Source organism: Caloenas nicobarica, chromosome 16 (genome assembly GCF_036013445.1).
Source record: "Caloenas nicobarica isolate bCalNic1 chromosome 16, bCalNic1.hap1, whole genome shotgun sequence".
Taxonomy (NCBI): domain Eukaryota; kingdom Metazoa; phylum Chordata; class Aves; order Columbiformes; family Columbidae; genus Caloenas; species Caloenas nicobarica.
The window spans coordinates 5,775,279-5,794,458 of NC_088260.1; the positions used below are offsets into that span (position 1 = coordinate 5,775,279).

Here is a 19,180-nt window from a genome sequence, read left to right on the forward strand (position 1 = left end):
CTCCGCTCTGCTTGTAATTTGCTTCACTGGGCTGCACTTTGCTGTGCCAGCGAAATACCCAGGGAGGGACTGATCCTGCGGAGCTGCCCCACGGCGTGCACAGCATCGTGTCACACACAGCATCATGCACAGCACCGTGTCACACACAGCCCCGTGCGTGGCACAGCAGAGGTTTGCCGAGGTGACAAGCCCCGCGGATCCTGCTGTGACACCGTCCTGGCTTCCTGCAGATTCCTGGGCTGTGAGCTCGACGATGGCAGCTCGACAGGACCTGCTGACGATGCCAAATAGGGTGATTCCCGGCTCTTGGCAGCCGGCTCGGGCTGCGGCGGTGGAGGAAAGTTTATCCTGCTGCTCGCTGCACCCCCAGAGCGATGGATGTGAGGACGGGGCTGGTTGAGAGTAGGAGCAACCGCTCTGACCGGCACCATCCACCTCCTCGGGACCCACCAGCTTCACCCTTGCCTGGACTGGGGGTGGAGGCTGGATGAGTCTCCGAGAGAAAGGGCTGGGGGTGACAGTGGCCCCTGTGGGCTCCCAGTCCCCAACCTGGCCCCAACAGCCCGGGGGCACATCAGCCTCTGTGCCCATTATGGTGGAGCCATGAGCTCCCACGGCTGCTTTTTTGGCACAGCCGGGTGCCGACATCTGCTCTGCAGCTGCGTGGGGACAGAGCAGGGTGGCATCACCCAGGAGCCTGTGGCCAGGGTGTCCCATCCAGGGACTGGCCACCACCACCAGCTGCAGATCCCCTCGCCCACGCTGACTCACCATAAACATTTACATTTGCAGGAGGGAGTGAGGCTGTGCGGCCCCAGATGGAAAATATCTGAAGCTAGCACGAATGTAAACATGCGGCGGGCCCGGCGGCCGGGGTGCAGGTGAGCTGTGATGCTGCCACCCCCCTGTGGGACAGTTGTCCCCAAAAGTGGCTTTCGAGGTGGCTGCGCGCCCAGGGACGGGGTGGCACAGCGGTGCCTCGAGCGCTTGCTGAAACGCTTCACTGCCCAAGCGTGCACTGTGAACATCGAGGGCGGCACGAGCTGCTCAGTGGGACAGAGATGGAGATGTGGGGACCGGGATGCTGAACCTGGGAAGGCAGGGACAGGGACACAGGGATGGGGACGCTGAGCCTGGTCACTGCAGGGATGAGGTTGCAGGGATGGGAACGCGGGGACACTGAGCCTGCCAGGGCAGGGGCAGTCCTGGGCCACTTCTGCTCCCTTGGGTGGCTTCCCCAGGACCAAGCACAGGGAAGGGGTTGGGCTGGTGGCTCGAGGGGTGACCAATACCTGCACAGGTACAGGCAGGATGGTGGGACCCTGGGTGGCCACTCATGGCTTTGCTGTCCCTGTCCCCACCAAAACCCAGCAGGGACAGCCTGGGAAAACGTCACCCTATGAAGCCAAGAGCCTGTGACCACCATTTGCTCACCGGCAACGAGCCCGGCAGCGCACAGGACCGCACGAGGGGCAGTGACGGTGCTGGAGCCGTCCCCTCACCTCGCTGCAACCGCAGGGCAGGAACACGTTACGCCACGAGCGCACCCGTCCCTGTCCCCGCCACCGGCATTTCCGCCCCGGCACCACCACCCTTTCCGCTCCCACGCCGTGGCACCAGGCCAGCCCCACGCGGGGAGGGGTCCCGGGGGCTGTGGTCCCCAACTCCAGGGTCTGGTCTTATCCCCTTCCTGGGGAGGGGTGGCTGTGGGTTTTGTTTCTGCCTCCCCTCGGGGGCTTGGGGAGGAGGATGGAGAAGTGAAATTTTGGCAAGGGGATGCGGGCAGGCAGTGGAGGGGGCCAGGGGGCTGGTGGGCACCATCCCCACCAGGCACAGACCATCATGTCAAGGTAACCCACTGTGTCCTATAACGCTTTAATGGGGTTGGCTCAGGGGCTGAGCTCACTGGGGGAGCAGCTCCCCATCACACCAGTCCAGGGTAAATCACAAACCCAAGGGGACAGGGGGGTCCCCTGACTGTGGCTCTACACACGGCAGCACAGGCTCAGGTGTGCTCTGGCAAGAAGCTGCTGAGTGTCAGGTTGTCCCCATCAGCTTCGGAGCCGCCGTCAAGCAGCAGCTTTTGCCGGCGGGGCGGGCCGGGCCGGGCCCCGTTGGCAGCCACCTCGCCATCGGGCAGCAGGGAGGAGATGCAAACCATCTCGGTGTGGCTGAGCCGGCGCTGGGCCGTCCGCGCCCGCCGCCACAGCAGGGCCCCCAGCACCCCCGTGCTCAGCAGGAAGGTGGCGGCCACCAGCCCCAGCAGCAGGATGGCCAGCAGGCACTTGCCCACCACCTGGCTGGGCTCCCAGGGCACCGGCACCGCCGTCGCCCAGGGCTCCACGTCCCAAGGGGCTGAACGTGTTGGAGCGGGGGGAGCCCCAGCTTTCTTGGAACCCGTGGTGGGAACAAGAGCTGGCGGAGTCACCGAGGAGCCGCTGTCCGTGCTGCCGGCCATGGTCCCGTCCTCGCCAGGTGATGTGAGCCAGATGGGGACAGTGGTGACGCTCTTTTGGGGTGCTGCCTGTGTGGCGGGCTCTGCCGGTGGCACATTGCCCAGCAGCAGGTCGGGATCAGGGGAATCGGTGTCATCCTGTGGATCAGCTGTGGTTGGCACCATGAGAGCCTGGCGCAGGCTGGCGTTGGTGCTGGGTGCTGGTGCTGAGCTCAGCATTAGGTCGGGCTCAGGAGAATCGGTCTCATCCAGGGGATCGGCTGTGCTTGGCACCATGAGAGCCTGGTGCGGGCTGGCGTTGGTGCTGGGTGCTGGTGCTGAGCTCAGCATTAAGTCGGGCTCAGGAGAATCGGTCTCATCCAGGGGATCGGCTGTGCTTGGCATCATGAGAGCCTGGTGCGGGCTGGCGTTGGTGCTGGGTGCTGGTGCTGAGCTCAGCATTAAGTCGGGCTCAGGAGAATCGGTCTCATCCAGGGGATCGGCTGTGCTTGGCATCATGAGAGCCTGGTGCGGGCTGGCGTTGGTGCTGGGTGCTGGTGGTGAGCTCAGCATTAGGTCGGGCTCAGGAGAATCGGTCTCATCCAGGGGATCGGCTGTGGTTATCACTGCGGGTGCCTGGTGCAGGCTGGCGTTGGTGCCGGGGGGTGGCACAGAGCCCAGCAGCAGGTCGGGCTCAGCGGAATCGGTCTCGATACTCTTGGGCACGGCAGTGGCAGGTGGGTCGTGCCCCGGTGTGGCAGTGCTGGGCTGCTGCCCCCCGTCGTCCCTCCTGCTGCGGGAGAGCGGGGGGAGCTCAGCCCGCGCCTGCCCGGCCACCCCCCAGATCCACTGCAGGCCCTGGGGCTGCCCCGGGGGGGGCTCAGCCCTGCACACCCGCAAGCTGCTCAGCACCAGCAGCACCAGCACGGCCCAGCCCAGCACCATGGCACCTGTCGGGGGACAGAGGGGAGAGGTGAAATGGGGGTCCCGCTCCCTGCGGGAGGATGCTGAGCTCCATCGTTCATAGAATCACAGAATGGTTTGGACTGAAGGGACCTTCAGAGCTCCCCCAGTGCCCCCCCTGCCATGAGCAGGGACATCTGCACCAGCTCAGGTTGCTCAGAGCCCCATCCAGCCTGGCCTGGGATGTCTCCAGGGATGGTTCAGCCACCACCTCTCTGGCCAACCTGGGCCAGGCTCTCACCACCCTCAGGGCCAACAATTTCTTCCTCATGTCCAGCCTGAATCTCCCCTCCTTTAGTTTAAAACCATCATCCCTTGTCCTATCACAACAGCCCCTGCTCAAAAGTCTGTCCCCATCTTTCTTATCAGCCCCGTTTAAGCACCGAGACTGGAAATGGCCCCAAGGAGGGATCGCACATGGGCGAATCATCTGCCTCCCCTCCCGGAGAGGGGCCCCGGGTTTGGGGGGGGCTGGAGGATGCGATCACCCTTCTCCCCCAGCTCCGAGCTGCCTCCACCTGCGGGACTCGACCCACCAGCTCTGCTCGAGGAGAAAGTTTTGAAAAGGAAGTGGAGTATCTGGAAATGGGAAACAAGCCGTGATGGAGGCAGCTGGTACGGGACAGGCAGTTGCAGGATGACTCCCGTGCAGAATTGAAACTGCAGGGATGTCGCACAAATTTCCACTAACCCCCTCCCCGGCTGCCCATCCTCCCCCTCCACCGGCCAGGCTGGCGTGGGGCTCCTGGGCCGAGGCCACCATGTGCCTGTGTGTCTGTGCCGGAGTGGGAGGAGAAGGAAACCCACCCCAAATCCCCCCCATTCCATTTATTGACCAACAACGCCCCCCTCAATCACCTTGGTGGGTGGAGGTCAGCGAGGTCCCTGCCGCACCGCATCCAACAGCATCCCAACGCCAAATCCCCCAGCACCGAGCATCCCCGGGAGGCTCCACATCCCCAAAGCACCGACCCGCCTCCAAAAAACCCCAGGGACCAGCGCTGCACGTAGGGTGACCCCCCGGGGACCCATGCACACCCTGAAGGGACCCTGAGCATCCCCTTTGCACCCACAGCATCCCTGTGGCAGAGCCCCTGGACTCACCTGTGCTGGGGGACACCCGGTACCCCGAGCTGCAGTACCAGTGGGATCAGTGGGGAGGGACGGGAGCGCGAGGGCAGCCCCGGGGCCGGGGAACTGCCGAAAGCTGCAGGGCGTCGCGGGCCGCCCTCCGCCTGCGCCCGGGCGGGGACGGAAAGGCGGGCGCGGAAGAGCGGCTGTGGTTTCGGGGAAGGACGTCACACCGGGCGCGGGGCCGCCGGGACCAGGGGATGCGTGCACCCACCAGCCAGGGGGGCTGGGATGTGGAGTGCACCCCAAAAACGGGCCTCTCGTCCCTCCCCGGTGTGCCAGGGGAGCCCCCAGCCGAGCTAAGTGTTGGGGCTCACACTGCCCCAAAAGCAGAAGTGATGGCAAAGCTGGTGCCAGGACTGCCAGCCCCCCCTGGGCACGGTGTGGGGATGAACGGGATTGAGGGGGTTATGGTGCACCAAGAGGGGACATAGATGAACCCCAACCCTGCGAAATGGCCTTCGCACAGAGGGAGGAGCAGGTTGAGGGCCTGGCTCAATGCATCTGTAGAGCCCTTGCACAAGAGCCCTTCTCCCGGCACACGCGGCCCTGGCACGGCCGCCAGCAGCCCAGGAGCTCTGGGGGCCCTCGGGCGTTGGCTCTGCTGCAAACACCCCACCCCAAGCGTGGGCACCAGCAATATGCAGCCGCAGGAAGGTGCTGCAAGAGCACATGCGCAGCTGCTGCCAGGCGAAAACAACCCCCCAGCTCCCCGTGAAACCCCTGTGTGCAGCCTGGACTCGCCCCAACCCTTCCCAAAATCTCCCGGCCTTGGGGGCTGGAGGAAGGTCTTGGTTTCTGCCGGCCCCAGGTCACTCGTGGAAAAACACGGATGGAAAATGGGGTTCAGGGCTGCAGGGGAGGGACGAGCATCCCCTGGGAGGGGTCCAGGTGTGCAGGGAGCATCCCTGTCCCGCTGAGTGCTGGGAGCAGCTAGAGGTGGTTGGGAAACACAGGGGGAGAGCAGGGGGAGGATGTCAAACCTGGACAGGGACGCAGCGACGCCGTTTCCAGCCCAGGCTCTTTTTCGCGCTGCAGGGTTTCCTGTGCCTTTGAAGTGGGTTTCAGCTGGGGAGAAGCAGAACGACACCCCCAGCTCCAGCCAGTGCTGTTCCCGCTGCAGACCACGTCACCCTGAGACCCCCCGACACGTCCCACCTCCAGCCAAACTCCTGGGTTCACCTGCAGGGAAATCACCAGTGATTCCACGTGTGACCCTGGGGACGGACCCCAGCTTCCCCGGGACGGAGCAGACACAAGTGGGAAGGTCCCCCAAACCAGACCACGCTCAGCCACAACCCACTAACTTGGATTTCCATTGCTGGCTGTAACGGTAACACCATCACCTAATAACCTGGTTATTGCTAAAACCACAATGCAGGTGCTAACAGGGAGCAGTGGGTTCAGGACGCAGAGAGCCAAAGAAAAAGCAAACCAGAGGAAGTTTATAATCAATGACTTTTATCTTTTGAAAATGGAAGCAAATATTTTTTTGGACAGATACTATGGCCGCTCTATAAGAGCGCATCTTTCAGGACTTCGCTGGTTCTCTTCTGGGATATCACGGCTACAAAAAACTTCAGGCACTGACTCCGGTTGAGCCTGGCTAGGCATCAGTTCATTTAAATAAAATACAGGCGAGAAACGAAAAACCAGGGCGGCTTTTCCTCCGCCCTCCTCGGACCATCTACCACACACCGATCTCTGGGCATTGCAATCCAGCGTCTCAGAAAACTTATTTCCCTCCAATTAGAAAAAAAACCCAAAAGGTCCCCAAGCGCACAACTCTGAAGTCACACATACGAATCAGCACAGAGATCACCATTTGGGGGAGCATTGCGTTTGGTGTTTTTTAAAAAAAAATAAAAATACACATCATCTCAGCCATTTACTGCAATACAAAAACATCACGGAACATTCAAATAATGCAGAGCGTCTGGACCGTGAATCCAGCATCAGTGGCCACAGGCACAGGATGGGGACACTCGTCCCTCCTGCTGTGCTCACCACTTAGAACAAAGAAAACCCGCTTGTCTGAAGCTTTCATGTCACACAACTCTAACACATCCGCTGTCTCCTCTGTCCAGTCCTCCTGCCTCTCCAGCTCCATCATGGTTTCACCTTCACACCCAGACAATCCTTCAGAACAGAGAATCCTCAACCTGCAGGTTCTGAACATGCAAACACTGGGAAAAATGGTGAATTTGAGAATTTCTAGCTAACCTAATGGAAAAAACCCAAAAAAACCCCCAAAAAACTTCAGCCAGGGACATTCTCCCTTTGATCCCAGCTGGAACAGGCAGTGCAGCAGCTGTCAGACCCCCAGTGTCTTTGCCCGCTTTGAACTGGACACCAGTTGCTGAGGTTTCCCCGGCACTGGAAAGACTGGCTGTACTGGGATGGTGGTACCAACCCATCCCTGCCCCAGGGACCCCCCTCGCAGGGGAGACCCCCTTGAGCAGCAGTTTGCTGAGCTGAGGCACCAGTAAGAAATTCCATGAGCTCACAGGGTCCCTTCCCTGAGGGAGCCGGTGAGAAACCAGTTCCCCAAACTGGCCTCAAACCCACCCTCCCCAGTCCTTTCCGCTCCGAAGACAGGGAGTCTGGGGATGGAAGTCACTGGTTTGATCCGGGAACATGGAATTTCCTGCTAAGTTTTCCAGCAGGGTGGGGTGAAGAGGCAGGAATGATGCAGAGAGAGGAGAGAAAAAAAAAAAAAAAAAAAAGAAAGAGAGGCATTTCATTTCCAGAGACCCATCATGATAAAGTCACCCGTCCACTGCTGATGTTGCTTTGGAAGGAGAGTCTAAATTCCTAACTTCAGGACTTGTGAGGGGCCAGAGAATTGCAAGCTCATGGATTTTTAAAAGCTTTTCTTAAAGTCAATGAGCTGAAGAGCGCGGTGGTGCAGAAAGAGCATGTGCAGCAATGCGTGCAGCTGGAACGGGCACCCCAAGAACCGGGGACTCCGGTGTCCTCCACAGATACACAAACATTTCCTGCACAACAGCAACTTCTGCCTCAAAATAAAATTAAAAAAAAGGCGAGTAAAACATGCCCGTTTGGACACAGCGAGAGGAATCCAAAACGTGGGACTATTTTAAAACGGCAACATGATGCGAGTTTAAAAGTTCTTCAGGGTGTAGAAGCAGAGGCATTTTGTGGCACGAATCACCCTACTCAGAACTGTGGGTTTTTTTGTTAAACTGTCACATGAGGACACGTTAGGGAGGCAGGAAAGGCAGCTCGTACAATCTCCGTGGCCACACTGCAAAGCAAACCGATCTGATTGTTCGAAATCAAGGATTTGTACAAAATAGCTTCGGTTTTGTTCAGAGAACAGTATAAACACCCACCACGCACACACGCACACACACGCAGTGCTGTCCCTTTCAATTTAAAACACAAATACTGCAAAGTGGCAAATAAGAAAAATAAAAAGCAACTTTTTTTTTTTGGTTTTTTTTGGCAACTTTAAAAAATGGTTAAGAACAATGTGGCATTGGTCCCTAAATCTAGAAAAAGATATTTGGGCACAACATTGAAGTCAGAATGGATTTGTTTTCAAGAATTCATAACATCTGGAAAAAATACTGTAAAAGTAGCACTTCTTCTTCTTGACTTGTTTGACACAGTCACATAAATTCATTAAAACATCAGGGGAAAAAAAAAAAAATCACTAAAAAGCTTGGCTTTTAATCATCAGCTCTCGTTGACGTGAATTTAGGAGAACAGGAAAGCTCGTACTGGAATGCTGCACGCTGCTGCTTGCCGAACTGGGGAAACTGGAATGTGCCTGGGCCAGCGCTGCGCCCGCTCAGTCCCCGATCTTGGCCATCTGCTGCTCTAGCTTGGAAATGCGCTCGTCCTGGTTGGTGATCGTGTCTTTTATAGATTTCAGCTCTTTCAAAATCTCATCCAATTTGGCTTCATTTTGCTGGAAGACAAGACAAGAGGTGGGTTTGCTCGAGCTCCGCAGACAGTTTGCAAAGCCCAGGGCTGCTCCGACGCGCACCTGGCACAGGCACCGCGGGAACAGTGACGCTCAGGGCACAGACCAGTGTCCCCAGCGGCAGCAGTGCCAGCTTCAAGGACATACTAGGCCAATATAGAACCATAGAACCATAGTTTTGGTTGGAAAAGACCCTCGAGATCATCAAGTCAACCGTTAACCCAACCCTGGCACTACCCCATGTCCCTGAGAACCTCATCTCCGCGTCTGTTCAACCCCTTCAGGGATGGTGACTCCACCACCGCCCTGGGCAGCCTGTTCCAATGCCCGACAGCCCTTTCCGGGAAGAAATTGTTCCCAAGATCCAATCTGAACCTCCCCTGGCACCCAGTCCCGGGTACTCAAATCATCCACGCTTAAGCTCTGTTACAGCTGCTGCTGAAGATGCAGCACCCTGGTAATCACATCTTGGGCCACCATCCCCAAAACCTTCTGAATTTTACTCACAGTGTTTGAGGCATCAGCTGCTTTCTTTGGAGCGTTTATGAGATCACTTTTCTTGTTCGCTGCAGGCTTGTTGTCCAGTATGTTCTTCTTGACCACCTTGAGATCCCTGTTCTTGCCAGGGATGTACCCATGCTTCAAGGAGATGAGGAGGGGATCGGCGTTCTTCCCCTCAAACCACTCCTCTGCTTCCAGAGCTGCCTCCGGGCCAGCGGTGTCGGGGTACAGGTCATCCTGGAAGAGGTCCGACTGCAAGCCAGAAGAGACGAACTGGTCAAACGCTTTGGGGCTGGAAGACACGAGCTGGCTTCCAACCACAGAACTAACACATAGCGCTCACCTTTCGAGGAACCGTCATGATGATGGGCTCACACTTCCTCTCGTGAAGCTTGAAGAACCTTTAGAAGAAAAAGGAAAGGTGAGACTCAGACGTGAGGACACCTGGAATACCGTGTTCAGTTTTGGCACCAAAAATTTATCACCGACACGTTGATGGCGCAGGCTGTAACCAACCTGATGCTAAGTTTTCTGCAGACAACGTATTCTGCTAGATCTCACTGATTTATAACAGACTCGGCCTAAGGCCCAGTGTATTTGGAGCTTATATCACGTTATGCCCAGCACAAGTATCGCTTCACGTCACAGGTCCCAACTGCAGAAACAACAGCAGAGAGGTCCTTCCAACAGCAGGACTTTTCATTTCCAAATGGCTGAACTTGTACGGGACAGTTTGCGAAGCCAACGCGACTCCCTGCCGGCAGCCCTACCTGGCAATCTCACACTTGTTGACATCGAGGCCCCTCTTTGGCATGAACCCCATGCCCCTCTGCGGCTCTTTGCTGCTGAAGGTGTTGAGGTAGTGAACGTAGGGGGATTCATCTGTGATCTCAAAGTAGCGGATGCTGCTGTCACCCTGCAAGAATCAACAGGAGAACCACTCTGGAGGGGCCAGCGCTACCCATGCCCACACACCTGCTCCCCGCCAGGCCAGGCAGCCCTTGCTCTCACCCCATGGCCTTTCCTTCCAGAACCCCCTCACAGAGCAATGCACATGTTACAGATATTTTTTTTTCAGGCTAAAACCCATTGTTTACCCTTCAAATGTGTCTCAGCTCAGGCTGCTGCCCACTGGCACTATCAGACAGCGCACTGCAGCATTCACTGTCCCTACGGCAGCAGAACCACCACAAAGCAGATCCCTCCTGTGACCCACCTACATTCTCTGAACAGTTGCTCAGGGGTAAGCGCTCTTCTCTAAAATACCGCGGTACAGCGACCTGAACTCATGCTTCAAGACTGGGGGTGTCAACTTGCACATCTCCCCTTGTGAAAAAGTTAAAGTTTCTGCCCCTGGCAGGCAGAATGGCTAGAAACCAATTTCTCTTTGGCTCCCGGCAATGCTACTACACTAGGATCTCTGTCACAGCAGGAGAAGGAACAGCTATAAACCAAGTATTTCCCATTAGCTGTTTACAAAGATGGGATTCTTGAACGTACTTGCATGGATCCTCCTTTGTAATTACTTGTTCATCTTATCTTTGGCTCCTATTTGTACTAATTCCAAAGCTGCGGCACCAGAAGTGGGCACTTCAGAGCACTTAGTGCCTACAAATTGCTTTTGGAAAGGAGCACGTGATTCCAGTTTTCTATTATTTAACCCTGCAAAATTACAGCAAGTGTTGCTACATGCTCCACCATTTTCAAGCACAAGATAGATAACATCTAAAATGTACCTTCCTCCCACACGAACAGACAATCACTCAGGTCAACACCAACAAGAGATGTTTTGATGATGGTATCGGACTTGTTGCATTAAGAGCAGCTTTACCTGAGTAAATCCACCTCAAACGCACACCCAGTTACACACCAGACCTTCCTAGGGCAGAGTCCACAGGCTGAGCGAGGATCAAACTCATTTCAGAGCAGCCTGATCTGTCTGCAGCTCTGACCATCGCTGCAGCGCTGACTTCTGGTTCTCCCTTTCTCCATGGGGACACTGGGGAACATTTCACAGGCACCATTTATTCAACAGTCACTCCAAAAGCTTCTCTTTACCTTGCCACACAAGTAAATAATGTTGGTATCCGGATCGTAGAACGGCAGCAGGACCCCATTGCTGGTGTCCATCTCATGAAGGGCTATTGGCTCCTCCATGTTTTTCTGGAAATAAAAAAGTGCCAGGGACGTTAGTGAAAACAGGAAAGTTCATGTTAACTCAGGTTCTAAATTATTAACAGTTCTTTGTAGCTAGTGAACATGCAGCAGTGTCTTCACCACCCTGAGGAACCTGTGTGTCACAATAACAAATGCTGTAAATGTTCACAAGCTTATTCATTCCCCAAGGACATTTTAATCACAAAATGCAATAAAAGCATGACCCAAGAAAATTCACAAAGTCGAGGGACAGGCATGACACAGTCACATTAGTGAGTATCTTGTGCCAGTGTGATGGGATTGCTGCTCTCTTGCTCTGTATGTATAACGTATAGAATGAAGGGACCTTCCCCCAGCCAGGAAGCTGGTCCTGGTGAAGTGGGATTGGTACAAAAGAAGTCATTTCATTTACCGAGCCAACATCCAGCCCAAACAACAGCAATACCTCCTGGCACAGGAGGAGCAGGCAGGAGCTGGAATATGCTCAAGTATATGAATTATTAATTTAGCAGGTGACTGCAGGTCTGGGGTGGTAACTCCACGGACATTAGTTACAACAATAAAGTAGTGACGGGTCAGGAACCTACAGGATTCCAAAGGGCGAGTTGCCGTTCACTCATGCGGCTGAAGCCGGTTGTGAAGATGTTTCCATCGGCGAGGAAAATGGCTCGCATGGGCCGGGCTCCCTCGTGGGTTTTCTCTTTCTCCTGAAAGAGATGTACAGGTCAGCCGGGAGGAAGGAACACGAAGCCCAACAAGGTGGTGGCTTCTCTTCTGGTGGCACAGAATCCCTGGCAGGACATGCTGCTCCTCCACGCAGGATGCCAACTACATGGAGCAACACCCAGCTAACTATCTTTGCCCGATGTTTGAGGGAAGAAACCCATCACTAAACCACAAAAGTGGTCATTCCTGGCGCATTTCAGCTTTGCCTGTCAACCTCTCGCAAGGCTGGAGGAAGGCTTCTTTGCAAGCTAAGACACATATGCAGGCTGCTAAATCTCCACTTTGCGTACACAACTTTGGAACTGTAATTATACAAAAGGATTAGATGTGGAATTACACTCCTGCAGGTTTTAAAACCAAGCCCTAAAATCCTAGTTCAAACACTAATCCCAGTAAACCCAGACAAATCCTTCAAGCGCTGCTATCCCTCCTGTAATTTTGTCCTCACTTTGAAAAACACGACTAAACATGGTATAAACAAAGCAAAAAGGTTCTTTCTCTATAAGCCTCTCGCTAACTCTCTGCTGGAGTGAAACCCCGTTTCTTCCTTCATTATCATGCAAACTTACAGCAACAATTTCTTGTTTCCTGGGGTCAATAATTCGAACTTTTTTGTCTTTGGAAGCTGTACAGATTAGGCTGCCATTGCGATTCCAGCTCACGTTGTAAATCATATCCACGTGCATGTCATCCAAGTTTATGAGGGCTTCACCTGTCCCCACGTTCCAGATGATGATTGCATTGTCACAACCTAAAAATAGAAAAAAAAAAAAACCACGCTAAAGTCACTACACTGGTGTATACAGAAGAAAAAAGGAAGGAAAAAGCAGGAGGTACTGGTGGAGATGAAGTTTCTGTGGAAGTGTCCCCTGGCCACTGCTACGGCAGGAGCTTTGTGCCTGAGCTCTTGGTTCGACTGCAGGATACAGAGCAAGAGATGCTAAGAGCAAAGAGGCGATGTTCTTGCATCTTGGTTTGTGAGAACGCTGGCTGGCAGCAAGTCATCGCCTTCTCAGGTCAGGGGGATTTGTGGCAGAACGAGTCAAAGCGGCACGGATGGAAAACAGGCAAAGTGGCAGCAGGAGAAATGGCAGAACAAAGGGAAAAAAGAATGGCAGGCAGTGAAAGCTGAGGTCAGCACTTTCACAGGGACTATTAATACAGCCATCGGCTGGGTGGTTTTGTTCAAGGACCAGGCAGCAAGAAGACAAAGAATAAAGCCCAAGATAAGACAACAGCAACATAAAGAACAGGACTGGGGGACCAGGTAAGGGAAGGAAAGCACAATGTGTGACTGAGCAACTTCTCCTAAGGATCAGGTGTGAAAATATGTAACAAGGCAAAAGAGAATCACTCTAAACTCCCAAAGGGCATGAAAGACACCCCAAATCTGTTTGTCGTCACCGGGAGGAACCCTGGAATGACTTGACAGCACCGCTTCTCCTCTGTGTTTCTCAGGAGTAATCCTGGCCGGACTGCCTGGACGCACACATCGTGCTGCCTGCGAGCACAGGAGCCTGAGGAAACTACCTATGAAAAATCACCTTCTCTTTGCTACATTCTCACACTGACTTTCATTACATTAACTGCCACAAGGTCAGGAAGTCCAAGCATTTTTGGAGAAACCAGATCAAAACCAAATCAGATTTGCTGCTTTTATTGGGCTCCAGCCTTAAGGTCATGCTGTAAAAGCCTCAGACCGTGCTAATGGATAATGACTTATCCATTTTATTTCCATAATGATGTGACTGTTTTTCAGAGGTCTAAAGAATCTCATTGCATAGACGTCAAGGAGACAGTTTTGAAAATGCTGGAAATGGAAACATGTGGAAAGAACAGCCAGACTCTGGGATGCCTTGCAGGGATCAGTGGAAAGGAGAAACAGTTGAGCCTTTTTTAAAAAGTATATGAAAACAGGGATGACGAGAGTGCAGATGTAAACAGTTATCAGCGGATGAAGCTTGCAGATCAAATAAAGTCTGGAACAATTTTAATACTCTAACTCATGCCTCCAGACAACTTCCTGGTCCTTGTCCCTGTAAACTGAAGATAAGAAAAGGCCAAGCCAAGGCGGGGGCTGTGAGCCACGTGTTCCGCTGTTCCCATCGCCATTAGTCTTGTGATTCACCAGCCCTAAAGCAGCTGGGGAAGTAGGAAAAGGAGTCAACGAGCTCTCCTCCGTAACACCCGGTGTGCAAACGAAACGCGTGGGAGAGATGCTGGTGGCCCCCGTACCTGCGCTGAGCAGCACGTTGCGCGCCGTCGGGTGCCAAGCCACGATGCCGACTCGCTTGGAATGTCCTTCCAACACCACCACCGGCTCCGTCAGGGACAGCGTGAGCCCGTTCTCGGGAATCTGCCACACCTGGGAAGGGGAAAGGAAAGAGGATCAGCCAAGGGCCGTCCCCGTGGAAAAGCACGTGACCCGTTTGCTTCGCCAAGGCACAAGGCTGAGTTGTCACCTCTCGATATAAACAGGAAGAGAGAAATGGGGAGAGAATCGTTTCCGGCCACCAATAAACCTTTGGGTCATCTGCACGTAACATCTTCCAGCAAATAACCACCAGCTACTTATGCTGCAAACAGCCCATTATCACTGTGTCCAGAGATCCATTCGTGTCAGGTGCTGCCTGAGAAGGATTCACAAAAAAATTCACCTTGCAGCTCCAATTCCATCTGAACAAGCTGCTGTCTTTTCAAATTATGCAGCTACAGTGGTGACTGCTTTTAATTTCTTTAGAAATATTGACAGTTGGTTTTCCCATTATGTTTAGAGCCTCTTTTCAGATGCCATTTAACTGGGGAAAAGCAGTTTGGCCCTGGCAAAGTTTAAAGCAGCCCAAGTTAGCGTTGCAGGAATACAGCTAACTGCCTGTTTGGTTTTTGCCCGTGTGGTTGCACAACACTTCTGTTGCAAACATCTCCAGGAAAGTGCCATGAGGAGGGGAACAGACCCCAAGGCTGGCAGAGCGCTGGGATTCCAGTGGCGGGGTCAGAGCAGGTTTATGCACCGAAGGACACGGCTTGTGCAACCGGCAGGGACCGGGGATGGGAGAGATAAAACCCATCACCCGTGCCCCAAAGGTAGGACCAGCCCTGCCAAAACTATTCCTGCGATTCAGCACTGGACAAGCGCCTTTGAACTGAATTTGACCCACGTGTAGTGAATTAACAAATGGAATGGAAAGCCCGTCAGTGAGCAACTCTAGCTGCCTATAGCTAGGTGGCAGCATTAGAGCGCATTTGCTTGGCCTTCTTTTGTTTGGTTTTTCTGGAGTTGGAGAACAAGGCTGGGCAGAGCTGCCCAGGGCGCCCAAGGAGCTGTCGGAGCCGGCAGACGTGCGCACAGCGCGTTTCTGAACCAATGCAGACTGATATGAGGGAGGGCGACACAGGTTTCTGCGCTAATCCCAGTTTCTCCCTTCTCGCAGGGATGGCTGCTGCTCAAATCAAAACCTCCGAGATGTAAAAATTCTCAGCATGTACCAGCTCACCTCTACACAACCCTAAAATTATTTTCACTTTTCACTGATGCAGCTCTCAGTGGCCTCAGCATCCCGGCAGAAGGACCCGCGACGGACACACCGCCTCAGCAGAGAACTCTTCTGCAAGGGCTGAAAATCCCTCTTTTTTCCTCCTGCCTGACAGAACAGTGCTAGCATCGAGATAACAGAAACTAGGGCTTTTACCAGCAATGATGTTTTAAAACTGGGTTGCCAACAAGAGCTGTTCAGCCTGGGAAAGCAGAATGTTGTCCTGCCAGCTCCATACCAGCTTTGCGAGCAACCACAGCCACAGCACGAGAGCATCATGCTGAAACACAACGGGTCTTGCGAACAGCAACAAATCGTCTCACCTGCCCAGATAAAACCCAGTTAGAAGCTGTATAGAAGCAGCTTTCTCCTTGCCAGTCAGAGAATAACTACCTGACAGCAGCAACAGTTGAAAACACACCTGCTGATGGGAGAACTTCAACACCCATCTGCTAAAACTACTACCTGCACTTAACGTCACCACTGGCTGCAGATCTCTCAGATGAGCCACCTCCATTCACAGCTGTAGGCAGAACGCAATGCTGCAGAAAACAGATTATTACCTAAACCAGTAAAATGGTCGGAAAGAAAGGATGAGAGCTGGGAGATGCCAGCAGAGACAAGGCAGGGGAGCCAGGGGCTCTGGAGCAGAGGGACGGGAGGTGACACCAGTGCAGGGACCGGGGGATGCTCGAGACAAGCAGCTCGGGTCCAACAGCTCTGCCTGGCAGGCAAAAAATAGAATTTATTCAAAAAAAGACCCAGAGGCAGCATGAGCTGCTCAGCCAAGCGTGACCTGGGGATGTGGGGACAGCAGCAGGGCCAGAGCAGCTCCAACACCTGCAGCCAACCGTCCTCCCAGCCGAGGGACCGTGTCCCCAAGGTCCCCATTTCTGATTCGCGCTGTCCCAGCAGGAATGGTGTGGGGATCCTTCTGTGCAAGCGCAGCTTCATAGCAAAGTAACTTATGAGCCAGAAAACTCCAGGACCAAGTTTAAAGGCAAGTCAGCGAGGGCAGGGGGTGGGAAAGGAAAGGGAGGTATTTGAGGAAAAATACAAATGAAAAGGATTTTTTTAAAGCCTCTGGAGGACACGTTTTCTTTTTTTCTTTAAGGGAAAGCCCCTATAGCTTACAGCAGCTGCAGAGCAGCGTAATCCTCTGCAGATTACAGAAACGATTGACCTAATAATCCTGCTTGGTATTGCAAAAAAAACCCCAAAACCAAGGAGTGTGCAAGGTCGGAGTGTGTTCCCGAGAGCCCCGGCCCACTCATTCCAGCGCAGGGCGGGGAGCCCATCGGCAGCGGGGGATGAAATCAGATTCAAGGGGCAAATTCAGGCACTTTCGCTTTTGAAGCAGGACCCATCCTGCAGAAGGTGAGGACTCGGGATGAGCACAGAAAGGAAACCTGAAAACATTGCAAGATTTAACTGGACATCAGTAAGTTTGTCAACTCTCCCACTTGTAGGGGCTTGGGGGTTGTTTGGTTTGTTTTTGTGGGGTTAAGTTAAAATGGCTGGTTTGTTTGTGATGGAGGAAGTGAAGTCACGGCACAGTGGTGTGGAGAGGTTTGAGTCTCAGAGGAAGAGCAGGAAGGGAAAAGGTTTTGCACAAACAGCATGTGAGAAAGAAAATAAAGCCAACTTTTCCAGCACCCTTTTTATACTCTTTAAAAAGAATCAAACCCCATCTCTTCTGGCTCTGCACTGACCTGCAGAGACATTTAAATCAATTTCTAGAAATGACATTAATTCCTAAATCCACATTACATGAGGAAAGAAATTAGTTTGAGCCCTGGGTTTTACCTGTGTCCCTGCTCCTGTATCACTGCAGGAAAAGGCACTTTGTGCATCCGTTTTTCATGGCTACAAGACCACCTCCTCCACCAGCCGGTCCCAATTCATCCTGTCCTGGTACCACATCTTAACTGTCTGCACCAGTCTGGTGTCGCCGGTCATTGCAAGGAATATGGATTAATTTTTAAAACAACCCGCTCAATCAAACAGACTGTACTCTGGCCATTAAATGTGATCTCATTAGTATTCACCTTCTGATGGAGCAAATTTTCCATATCTGAGAAAAGACACCTGATACCGTCTACAAGCCTTGATATAATCAAACGTTTTCTAGCCAAATTTAAAAACCTGCAGTTAATTACAGTCATTCAGGAGAATATCAACCATTAATATTTCAGAAATTCCTTATTTGTTGGCACAAGAAAACCCACTCTCCAAAGAGATCACCAGCAGAGGCCACAGAAGGTATCTGCACACCACAGGGGTTTAAAGGATGTTTTCCTGAGAGCAATTCAGAGTGGAGGAGATGGGGTCCGTTCTGCTTTTTCCTCTGCTGGGATCAGTGATGTGCTCATACCCACCAGCCCCGTGACCCGCACAAAGGTGGCCCTGCGAGGCTGAGCTGCCCTGAGCATCACCCCCCCACCATCTACCACCTCTCTACCTCCAAATCATTTCTGAATTCACCAGACGTGACAGCAAAATAAATGAGTGTATCGTCTGAAACTGTCAGATCACACCTGTCAGTTACCTCCCATCACACGAATCTTGATGCAGCTGCTAACAGTTAAATCTCTAAAGCTGTCCAAGCCACAAAGCCCAGCGGTACCAGAAAAAGATCTTTCTTTCCCAGCCCCCTATTTCAACCCCTAGTCTCAGGATCTCAAACACCAGAACCTGCTCAAGGTTTATATGCAGCTCACAGGGTATTTCCACCTTCTGCAAATCTGAGCTTTTATATATATGAAAATGCTTCCAGCTGTTGAAAGGGCCAAGTTCACCTTCCCTGCACAGCACAAAGGCTGCAGACAGTTCCAAGTGGTGGCTGCAGGGAATCAGATATTTTTCAAAAAGCAGCTGGCACTTGTGCAGAAAGCCATGCGATCTCCTCCACCACATCCCTTTTGTCATTTCACGTTGGCTGATGAAGAGTTTGGAGCTGCTGAACAACCACAGGTCCTTTCAAGTGAGGTGAGTGTGTTCAGTGCCAGGCTGTTCAGGAAACAGGACTCCAAAACCTTTACTGAAGAAAAGCAAAGAAACCAGGATGCTAAATTACCTGTGCCAGGACAGAAAAGCAATTAAAAATGGGGAGACCCATAAGCTCATCCAGTTTTTTTTCCAAATAGCCCAGGCCAGGTTGTTCTTTACATACTCGATCTCTGTCCAGCCAACAACTATCCCAAATGATTTGGGACACATCATTTCCCACCAGAAGTCCCACAAGAAATTCAACTTCAGTCTTTGACTTCAAAGCTGGACCAGATGATCCTTGAGGTCCCTTCCCACCTCGTATTCTATGATTTGATGATTCTTCAGCTAGTCCTCTCTGCTTTCTCCATCGCTACTGCTGGCACTCAGCTCCACCGCATTTTAAACCTCCAGCTAACATGCACCTAACACCATGAGCTGCATATTGCTTGTTCCTTCTAGCGCAGCAAGGACTCATTTTTATTTCCCCTTCCCCGCTGCTTGCTTCCATCAAGACGTGGTCACGCTAACAGGTCCCACGCAGGAACACGAGGGTGCAGACTCACAGGCAGCTGCACTGCATGTCTGTCCGCATGCGTGTTGCCCCCGAGGCCACAGGAGAAGCTCATCCCTCCCGTCGGTGTGTGCAGACAAAGCAGCAGCCGCGGCAAACCCAGCGTGACCCACAGAGCTCGTCTGGGCACTCGCAGGCTCAGATTCTCGCAGACGAGTTTGCGTCTACGTTAGGAGCATTTGGACAACTTGTAATTGAACACTGTTGGTTTTTCTGCATAA

The 19,180-nt window shown here is 53.1% G+C and overlaps 1 protein-coding gene across 7 annotated transcripts in view; it reads right to left on the minus strand.

Moving 5' to 3' along the window:
• Positions 1-1,873: 1,873 nt before the first annotated feature.
• The window catches only part of LOC135995092 (coronin-1C), a 45,683-nt gene continuing 28,376 nt past the window's right edge, over positions 1,874-19,180 (minus strand). For 6 of the 7 annotated variants that reach the window (XM_065646115.1, XM_065646120.1, XM_065646118.1 and 3 more), the window contains 9 exons: positions 14,100-14,229; positions 12,434-12,615; positions 11,726-11,845; positions 11,040-11,144; positions 9,752-9,897; positions 9,325-9,382; positions 8,988-9,233; positions 5,512-5,710; positions 1,874-3,384 (listed from right to left, as the gene is read on the minus strand). In XM_065646115.1, coding sequence (XP_065502187.1) covers positions 2,006-3,384; positions 5,512-5,710; positions 8,988-9,233; positions 9,325-9,382; positions 9,752-9,897; positions 11,040-11,144; positions 11,726-11,845; positions 12,434-12,615; positions 14,100-14,229 — 2,565 coding nt within the window. In that variant the 3' untranslated portion in view covers positions 1,874-2,005. Of the gene's footprint in view, positions 3,385-5,511; positions 5,711-5,969; positions 8,466-8,987; positions 9,234-9,324; positions 9,383-9,751; positions 9,898-11,039; positions 11,145-11,725; positions 11,846-12,433; positions 12,616-14,099; positions 14,230-19,180 lie in introns of those variants that run through there. The other variant, XM_065646121.1, reaches the window with a different exon arrangement.